At 40.9% G+C, this 9903-nt stretch overlaps 1 protein-coding gene across 1 annotated transcript; it reads left to right on the top strand.

Moving 5' to 3' along the window:
- The first annotated feature begins 230 nt into the window (after positions 1 to 230).
- On the top strand, positions 231 to 8672 carry LOC119087072 (lipopolysaccharide-responsive and beige-like anchor protein). The gene is made up of 2 exons (XM_037201685.1): positions 231 to 794; positions 8229 to 8672. The coding sequence occupies exons 1-2, from the start codon at positions 518 to 520 to the stop codon at positions 8324 to 8326; spliced, it is 375 nt and encodes a 124-aa protein (XP_037057580.1). The 5' UTR covers positions 231 to 517; the 3' UTR covers positions 8327 to 8672.
- The last annotated feature ends 1231 nt before the right edge of the window (positions 8673 to 9903 follow it).

Here is a 9903-nt window from a genome sequence, read left to right as displayed (position 1 = left end):
GATTAATACAGCCCCCAATACTCTGAATCTAAATCTCACCCATCTCTTAGTATTGCATGACAGTAAGCAAGGAAAGGGGGCCAATAAAATTTGTAGACTTTTCTTTTAAATATTTATTAATGTGCAACTGATGTTTTACCTGTATATACTCCATGTAAGGATGTCAGAGTCCCTGGAACTGGAGTTACAGACAGTTGTGAGCTGCCATGTGGGTGCCGGGAATTGAGTCCTCTGAAAGAGCAGTCAGTGATCATAACTGCTAGGCCACCTCTCCAGCCCAAATTTATAGACTGTTAAAGTATTCAGTTAATGCATCCTACTTCAGTCACCAAAAATATCGACATGAGCTGAAGACGTAGTTCAGTGGTAGAGCATTTGCTTAACATGTTAGAGGCCCAATGTTCAGTCTCTAGTGCTTGAAAAAAAAAAGTGCTAATGCCATAGGCAAAGCAAGCCACTCACACGCACAGTTGTGCAGAACTTTCTGAACACATGTCTTCTTGCAGCCTATTTTAACATGATCTTCCTCTTCTTCTCCCGTATCCTCCCTCTCTCTCTGTCTCCTCCTTGTTTACTTGGGTCTTGTCTGTCCACTCAACAGTATCTCCTCCTGCAGAGTCCATTGATGTTCACAGACCAAGCCCAGCAAGATGTCATCATGGTCCTAAAGTTCCCTTCCAACTCCCCTGTGACCCACGTCGCGGCCAACACCCAGCCAGGTTTGGCAACTCCCGCTGTCATCACTGTCACTGCGAACAGGCTCTTCGCTGTGAACAAGTGGCACAACCTTCCTGGTGAGTGAGAAACGGACAGACTTGGAACATTAGTCTCAGTCAAAATGGCGGGTCTTTTAGGGGTTTAACGAGATCCCGCCTGAGGCGTCTAGTGTAAATGTTAAAACATAAGCTGTTTCTAGCACCTGATGGTTTCTGTTTGATCCTTGTCAATAAATACTGTTTCTAACATAGTATTTTTTTCCTAACAAAATATTTTAGTATAATGGTACTCTGTGTTGTGCCTGTAAATGGCATAGGTTTATCAGGTAACCACTTCCCAAATCATTCATTTGGATTACAGCTGACGAAAAACTGTCTTTTGTCTAGAATCTACCAGAAGTTCTGCTTTTTTTTTTTTTTTTTTTTTTTTTTTTTTTTGCTCTTTGAAGCTCTGATGACCAAACCTGAAGTCCTATACAGCAAATGCCATTCCAGTAGTTAAAGCTCTGCCCCCAACTAATAGGTTTTCTGTAAAACACAAAAATAGGTTTCTCTGCCAACGCAGTAAGCCAGATCAGGCTGAAGTGAACAAGTGAAAGAACAGATTTATTTTGAGAAAAGCAACTCCCGTTGAGTCCTCCAGTCCCCAGAGACTGAGGTGGAAGAAGGAGCAGGAGAAAAATCACACAGCCGAACTAAAGCAGGGTGCTTATGTACCCTTTAGGAGAGGGGTGATGAAGTGTCCACCACAAGCTGGGTTCGTGCCCATTTATAATGCTTTGGGTGAGGACTTGGGCCACCAGCAACTTCAGGGAGGAACCACCACAGCCGCCAAGAATGCGGAACTGGGCTTTTTGGTGACTCTTCTCCTCTGGAGATTCTCTGAGAGGGAGTGCAAGGTTTGAAGAGAGAGAAATGAGGCTTTCCAGATCAAACAGGAATGAGTTGGAGATTTCAAACTGAACACCAACCTTATCCTTTTATTCATGGCTTGGTAGAATTTGTTGTGGAGCATATAAATTACAGAGTACAAATACTGCATACCCGTCAGTACTGTCTTCTTCCACTGAGTGCTAAATAGCCATATTCAATTGAAATAATTGTTAGAATCCAAAACCATCTGTCTTAGTTAAGATTTCTATTGCTGTGAAGAGATACCATGACCACGGCAACTCTTATAAAGGAAAAGCATTTAACTGGGGTGGCTTGCATTTCAGAGGTTCAGTTCATTATCATTATGGTGGAGAGCATAGTGGTGTGCAGGCAGACACAGTGCTGGTTATATCTTGATATGCAGGCAACAGGAAGAAGTCTGTCTCACTGCGGGTAGCTTGAGCTTTGGCTTCAAAGCCCACTCCCACAGTGACATACTTTTTCCAACAAGACCACACCTACTCCAACAAAGCCATACCTAATAATGCCACTCTCTTTGAGGGCCATTTTTTTTTTCAAACCACCACCTTCCACTCCCTGGCTCTCAAAGGCTTATAGCCATATCATAATGCAAAAATGCACTCAGTCCAACTTTAAAAGTCCCCATAGTTAGCCGGGCGGTGGTGGCGCACGCCTTTAATCCCAGCACTCGGGAGGCAGAGCCAGGCGGATCTCTGTGAGTTCGAGGCTAGCCTGGGCTACCAAGTGAGCTCCAGGAAAGGCGCAAAGCTACACAGAGAAACCCTGTCTCGAAAAACCAAAAAAAAAAAAAAAAGTCCCCATAGTCTCAAACTTGTTTCAAAGTCCGAATTCCAAAGTCTCTTCTGAGACCCATGGAGATCTCTTAATTGTAATCCCTTGCAAAATTAAAACCCAAAGCACGTCACATACTTCTAACATATAATGGCACAGGACACACATTACCATTCCAAAATGTAGGGAAAGGAGCATAGTGAGGAAATACTAGACTAAAGCAAGACCAAGAACCAGCTGGGCAAACTCCAAACTCTGCATCTCCATGTCTGATGTCAAAGTACTCTTCAGATCTCCAACTCCTTTCTGCTTTGTTGACTGCAGCACACTTCTTTCTCTTGGGCTGGTTCCACTCCCTGTTAGCAGCTCTCCTCTGGCAACTTCAACATTTTGGGGTCTCCAAGGCAATTCAGGCTTCAACTTCACAGCTTCACACAATGGCCTCTCTAGGCCTCCAAGGACACTCCTAACACATACCTGTCCTTGGTGGCTTTCCTTAGTCTCAGAGGAAGGTTCTATAATGCCTTTCTTATATCCTTGACTCTAAAGCCAGAACCATGTGGCTGAAGCTGCCAAGTTCTGCTGCTTGCTGGGACTGAAACACAACCCCCTTGTTCAATTACATCTTTACCAGCTTTCTGTTTTCCATGGTTTTCTTTACTGCCTAAGCTTGACTGTTCTGGAACTTTCTCTGTAGAACAAACTGGCCTCAAACTCAGAAATCTCCGGCCTCTGCCTTCCAAGTGTGGGGATTAAAGGTGTGTACCATCATCACCACCACCACCACCACCACACACCACCACCACCACCACCACCACCACCACCACCACCACCATATTGGGCTCTAACTCTTCTTTAATTCCTTTTCACAAGTTGGAAACTTAGCTGGGTGGGATCTTGCCCTGAGATCACCACTCCCTTTATTCCATTTCTTAATTTATCTCAGAACAAAGGATTTAGCTCCATTCCACTTCCTGGCACCCCTTTTCTCAATCTGTACATTTTGTATTTTTATTTGCTTAGCTTGCTCCTTTTTCATTATAAATCTTTATCAGAGTTAACACTTATAACAACAGAGTCTATACTAGGCTGTTTTGAGATTTCCTTTGTCAATGGAATTAATCCAGAACTCTTCTTCACTTTTGCCTCAGGCAAACTTTTCAGACAAGGGCAAAAAACAGCCACATTCTTCACCAAAATATCACAAGAACAATCTCTAGGCCACATATTAATATGCTTCTCCTCTGAAACCTCTTGAGCCACTACCTCCCCCATACACACAGTTAAATAACTCTTAGCACCACTGTCTTCCATGCTTCTACTTCTGTGGCCATTAAGCAGTGCTTAAAGCATTCCACTGCTTTCCTAACCCACAATGCCAAAGTCCAAATTCCTCCAAACAAACACATGGTCAGGCCTATCATAAGCAAACCCCAGTCCCTGGTATCAACTTCCGTCTTAGTTAGGGTTTCAATTGCTGTGAAAGGACACCCATGACCACGGCAACTCTTAGAAAGGAAAACATTTCATGGAGTAGCTTATATTTCAGAGGTACAGTCTTATTATCTCATGGCAGCGTGCATGGAAGATATGGTGCTGGCTACATCATGATATGCAGGCAACAGGAAGTGGTCTGTGTCACTGGGAGTAGCTTGAGCATAGGATACCTCAAACCCCACGCCCACAGTGAAACAGTTCTTCCAACAAAGCCATACCCCCTAACAATGCCATTTCTTTTGGGTGCCATTTTCTTTCAAACCACCAACACCATCCAAATTAGAATTATAATTAAAATAACCACTAGAATCCCAATCCAGGTTGGAAGAGGCGTCAGCATTTACCTACAATATCCCTCTCTTGTCTTGACCAGTAAAGGCAATGAGCCTAGGGAGTTGCTTCATTCATCATTATTGTGGCTGGTCAGTGACAGTGGGAATTCAGGTGTCCTGACTACACCTCAGTGAATTAATTATTGCTTCTATTGGAGCAGGAATATTAGGATCTGAATTTTTTCCCACTATAATACTTTTTTTTTAAATTCTTTTAACATGTATTTTTGTGTGTGTGTATATGGGTGTTTTAACTGCATATTTCATGTGTTCAGTACCTGTGGAAGCCAAAAGATGGTGACAGATCTCCTGGGACTGAAATTACAGATAGTTGTTAGCTGCCATGTGGATACTGGGAACAGAACCTGGGTCCTCTAGAAGAATAGCCAGTGCCCTTAACTACTGAGCCATCTCTCCGGCCCACCATAATTTTAAAAATATTGTTAAGAAGTTTGGAAAATGTGTTCAAGTCCTAAAGATAATTGGCTTTCCTCAAAACTGGCTAATGATACAGGTAGAAAATGGTTTGGTATTCTGCTTATCATTAAATCCGTAAAGTTTTTATGAAGCACCTGAACCTGAAGTGGTTGCACAGGTATAAATTATTGAATGAGGGCCTTATCCAAATTAAATGTAAGAGATTTTGGAATGAAACAAAAGACATTCAAACAAAGCCTGGTATATTAGCTAAACTGAATAAGAAACCTTTCAAAAAGAATCTGTAATTGGCATAAAAATTTGATTGAACATAGCCATTTTCATGGCCAATGGAAATGATACAGTGTGTGTAGAAATGCCAGTATTTGATTAGAGAACAGATTTCTAAAAAAGTGAAAGCAGAAAGATTGAGACAGTTCTTACTGCTTCTATAATTACATCTTCTTGTTTTGGTTTCTTTAAGAGACATGCATATATTTGGGAGGGAACATTTTAATAAGTATAATTGTTCATTTCTCTAATTCCTACTCATGAGAAGAAGATCAAACTAGTGGACACATTAGAGAATTTCCCTACTCTGTGTGTAGTTACCCAGGAGCTTTACAAATACACATACATTGGTGTCCGATGTACTTGGCACCAAGACAGCCACAGATGATGATTCTACTAGGGGATCTTTGTGGCAGCTTGAGAACTCCGTTTTAACTGAGTGACAGCATCGTGCTGGAGAGCCAGACCTTGAGCTGTTGGAAAGCCTGGGCTACACTGAGGAGCTGAAGAACACTTAAGTCTTGAGGACGAAGTGCCTGACATTCCCTTTGAACCAGCTACGTCTCTAACTAACTTGCTTCCTTCCTTCAATATGTGGTAGGTAGGAGTTTCTCTCCCAAGTCCACTTTTTCTATAAACATGCAGAGTAACTTGATGTCTGGTTCGTCACCACTAGAGTCCCGCTCATGTGCATCCTTCTGTTGCTAGCACAGCACAACCTTTCTAAGGTCGGAGCCTGGAGCCAGCATGGCTCTGCAGTCTTTGGCTCGTCGTCGTCGTCGTCGTCGTCGTCTGTGAGCTGTCGTTGCCATAGCTATTTCATTAGTAGTAGTTGTTCCCACCCTTCACATAAATACTGCCTTCACAGTGTGACACAGCAGCTTGCCGCACACAAGTACAAAGGATGATAACATAGGCATTCACCAGAGGAATTGCCCTTCTAGAATGTGATAAATCAACGGATCTAACTAAGCTACACTTACATCTAAAAATTCTAAGCATAATTCCATTATATCTGTGCCTCATTTCAGACTGCTTAGGAGACTGAGTTTTCATCTATCACATAAAACCTTTACCTGTTAGTATGTCTTGATTTAAAACAGAAATCCTTAGCAGTTCTTCTTGGTGAATGTCAGATTCATATTCAATCAGTTTTTCTTTTTCGTTTTCTCTCCTTTTTTTTTTTAAATTAAGAGATTTTCTATTCCTTTTACATATCAACCACAGATTCCCCTGTCCTTCCTCCTACCACCCCCAGCCTTTCCCTTCAATCCACCCCCCATTCCACCTCCTCCAAGGCAAGGTCTCCAGTGGGAGTCAGCAGAGCCCGGACATTCAGTTGAGGCAGGTCTAAGCCCCTCCTCCCTGCACCAAGGCTGCGCAAAGTGTCTCACCATAGGCACTAGGCTAAGTTTTCCTTATATTTTAGATTCCATTTTCTTCTGAGGACCTAGGGTTTCCAGAACTGTTCACTGGACTAGCTTTGATTTTTCTTCAAGTAATATTTGTGTCCTGATTTACAAAACGAATACTTTCTGCAGGGCATTAGCTAAGTATGTAGCATATTCAAAGGCTGGGCTCATCCCAAGTATTCAAAACAAAAAAAAAAAAAGACACAAATTTTCTTCTCTCATTAAAAGGACCTTGAAGAGCCTTCTGATCATCCTGTGGGGTATACTGACTCAGTCCTTCAACAGTTGGAGAGTATAGGTTGAGCTATGGTCAATTGTTCTTTTTGTAGATAAATTGCAGGTAATGACAAGTTCATACGGTCCAAGTTCTGCCATTTGACCTCCATCCTAGAGCAGGAAGCTGAGCACAGAGGCTGCATGGCTTGCCAAGGTGGCAGAAGTAGCACTGGAGGCTGGCTGCACTCCTGAAGCTCAGAGCAGAGACCCATTCTGAATGCAACTGGCGTGGCTGGAAGTCATTAGCTCTACTGTGTAGACCAGAGGCTGAGTGCATTTTCCCTAACATTCTCGGTGATTATCTGTAATTCTTCATCAGCAAAGCTGGCAAATCAGCACAGTGAGACACCGTGGTCTCAGCTTCTTCAGTTTCTTACACACACTTACCTGTAGTTTTTAATGCCAATCTTGGTCTCACTCGGATTTATCAATAGTAAAGCTTGCCAAGCATCTTGAAAAGTTGACATTTAATAACTAGAGAAAATATACCCTAATAAGTTTTAAAGTATTCTAATGAGCTCATAAAATGCACTGTGTTTTATTTTCAACCATCAACACCAGTCAGAAAAACTCCTGATGTCTGACAGTACTGAACAGAGCCTGGGGATCACCAAGCGTGCTGCCAGATACTGGGGCATCTAAAGGCAGATACTGACCAGGGTAAAGAGGCAATCATCTGAGGGGAAGAATTCAGAAAGGGCCTAGAATTTAGTGATCAGAACTGTGAATCTGGAAAGTTTACCTGTTCTTACACTTTATCTTAGGGGTTACGAAGCCAGAAGTTGCAGAGCAAGCTGGTGGCATGTCCTCTCTAGCTAAAGTCTTTCCACTTTTGCAGAGAAATAGCTTACAAAACCTCTATTCAATTACAGTATAACTGTGCCTGCATTTATAAAACCATTTTGAGAATGGAACAAACTATTCTTAGTATGGATTGATTTTTTCTAACTCATTTGCTTCTCGGGGTATTTTTAAGTCAAAACCATGGAAAATATTAAATATTAATAAAACTTCGTAAAAATCCCTCACTCCAATCTTTAAGAAAATATTTCAGTCAAATGTATTTAACTAAAACATTTATCTGCAGATACCTTTATTTTTATTCAAACCTTCAATTGATTGATTTTTAGTGATGGATGAAACACTAAACGTTCCCTGACTTTAGAGCTTCCCCTTTCTCCATCAAAAATTGACATTTTTGTGGATCCTTTGTGCTGCAGCATTCAAAACTCCCTTTTTAAGAAGTAACGAAAAACTAGTGTTTGCTACAGTCAGCAGATGGTTGTCACATTTTGTTTTCAGCACACTTTACCACTTAATTTTGTTTTGTTGCAGCATCAGAGCCTGCCAGTCAAGCATCTGCTATAGCTTATGGTCTAGGACTGGAGCCACCACAATGGCACATGTTCAGAACAGCACTAATCTAAAATAAATGTTTAATAAGCTAGCCATAAAAGCACCTGGACTTTTATTCTTTAAATTTCACGAAACTGCATGAGAGATTTGGAGGTTGCAAACAATTTTACATAAGGTTGACTTCTGCATTTTTGTAGTTAAGTATATGAAAAATAATGCTTTTTTTTTTCTTTTGTGAATTCCAGCTCACCAAGGTGCTGTACAAGACCAGCCATACCAGCTGCCAGTGGAAATCGATCCTCTCATAGGTCTGTCACTTCTTTCTCTCTTTGCGATTCATTAAGCTCTGTATGGTGGCCCTGAAGTGTAGATTACAGTTGTTTTTCACTTGCTGGTTGCTGGGAATGGAATTTTCCTGATAAACCATTTGCATGCAAATTGGAATGCAATGAGCTGTGGCTATGCTGGTATTTCATCAACTCCCCCTCGTTGGTTTGCCTAATTTGAACAGGCCTAGGACGCGTGTCACTGAAAATTAATATGGATGCTGTAATAATGTGTGATTGAGAATGCGCATGAAGTACTGTCAGGATAATATTGGATCTTTTCATCACTCAGACTTGTTGATGAGCAGGAGCGAGGCGTGTTATGATGAATTGGCGCAAACGTAATGCGATGGAGCTTCTTTGCTAGGGAATTTTCATAATAACAGTGGGATTCTTAGCAGCACTGTGTTGTGAAAAATAAAATTGTAATGCCAGGGTCTCATCATTAAAGGAGATCAATCCTTTCTTCCTGGGCCTCTGTTCAGTCAGAGGGGATTAATGTGCAATTGCAGAGCAGTTTCCAAGTTGAAATATATTGCCCAGCCAATGGTAGTGTTAAGATATTTGTATTCATTTTCCTAGAGTCCTTTAGCCAATAAATTGCCACTGGAGGTTAAATTTGTTGAGGGAGGAGAAAAAAAAAAAATAGGAAGGTGACAAGCAAGAGCCCCTGGGAGCACCAGAGCATCTGCATGGGTGACTTAGGTTGTTCACTGCCGCTATGGTTTGGAGTCAGTTAGCCGCAATCTCTGGTTAGCGTTCTGCTATTCTTACGATTGGGATTTCAAATGTGGTGTCACCAAAAAGGGTAAGCCTAATAACTTTTAGAATAAAATAACAAAACAAACTGAAAAACCTTAATTGCCATACCATGGGGGTAAGCAACCAGCATGGATATTGATCTTTAATTTTGGCAAATTTACCGCTGAACAAATAAATTTGTTAGATTGTTACTATTTTACATATTAATTTTGCAAATGAATAAGCAGATTTATTTTTTAAAGATCTATTATGTTCCCTATTTGCATGTTACCCCCCCCTTTTTTTTTTTATTAAAGTCTTTACCACAATAGACTGCTAAATGATTATCATTCACTAGGTGGTTTTCTACTACAGGATGAACAAAACTTTAAACTCAAAAACAATTCATGAATTATTTCCCCAGTAATACTATTCTGAATTTCATTCTGGTCCCTTAATTTCATTTTGCTTTAAAAAGATAGTATTTGCTATTTGTTAAAAGTAGCAAAACAAAATGCTCACTGTGTAGTTTTAAAATCAGGAAAATAAAGCCCATTTGCTAAGACATGTAAAACACTCTTTCTGAATTATAGGTTCATTGTTTGCTTTAAAACATGGCAATGAATATTCTGAAGTATAATTAAGTGAATTCAGCCAGTGTGGGCAAAGTTTCTTGGTTAAAAGGCCAAATATTAAATATTTCAGGCTTTGTGGGTCTTAAGGTTTCCGACACAGTTATTTAACTCTTTCATCACAGTACAAAAAACACCATGGACACTATATGAACAGAGTAGGACTGCTTTCCAGTAACGCTTCATAGTTAAAGATGGCATGGGTCAGCTTGAGCCTGTAG

This window comes from Peromyscus leucopus, unplaced genomic scaffold, assembly GCF_004664715.2.
Source record: "Peromyscus leucopus breed LL Stock unplaced genomic scaffold, UCI_PerLeu_2.1 scaffold_1115, whole genome shotgun sequence".
Taxonomy (NCBI): Eukaryota; Metazoa; Chordata; class Mammalia; order Rodentia; family Cricetidae; genus Peromyscus; species Peromyscus leucopus.
Note: the sequence above shows the minus strand (reverse complement) of the source record. Positions and strands in the feature narration are given on the sequence as shown.

Bases quoted from the DNA above. Each gene is read 5' to 3' on its own strand.
- LOC119087072 (XM_037201685.1), top strand. From the start codon at position 518: ATGATCTTCCTCTTCTTCTCCCGTATCCTCCCTCTCTCTCTGTCTCCT. The intron at 795-8,228 runs GTGAGTGAGAAA...TGTGAATTCCAG, and splicing joins CAAGTGGCACAACCTTCCTG to CTCACCAAGGTGCTGTACAA.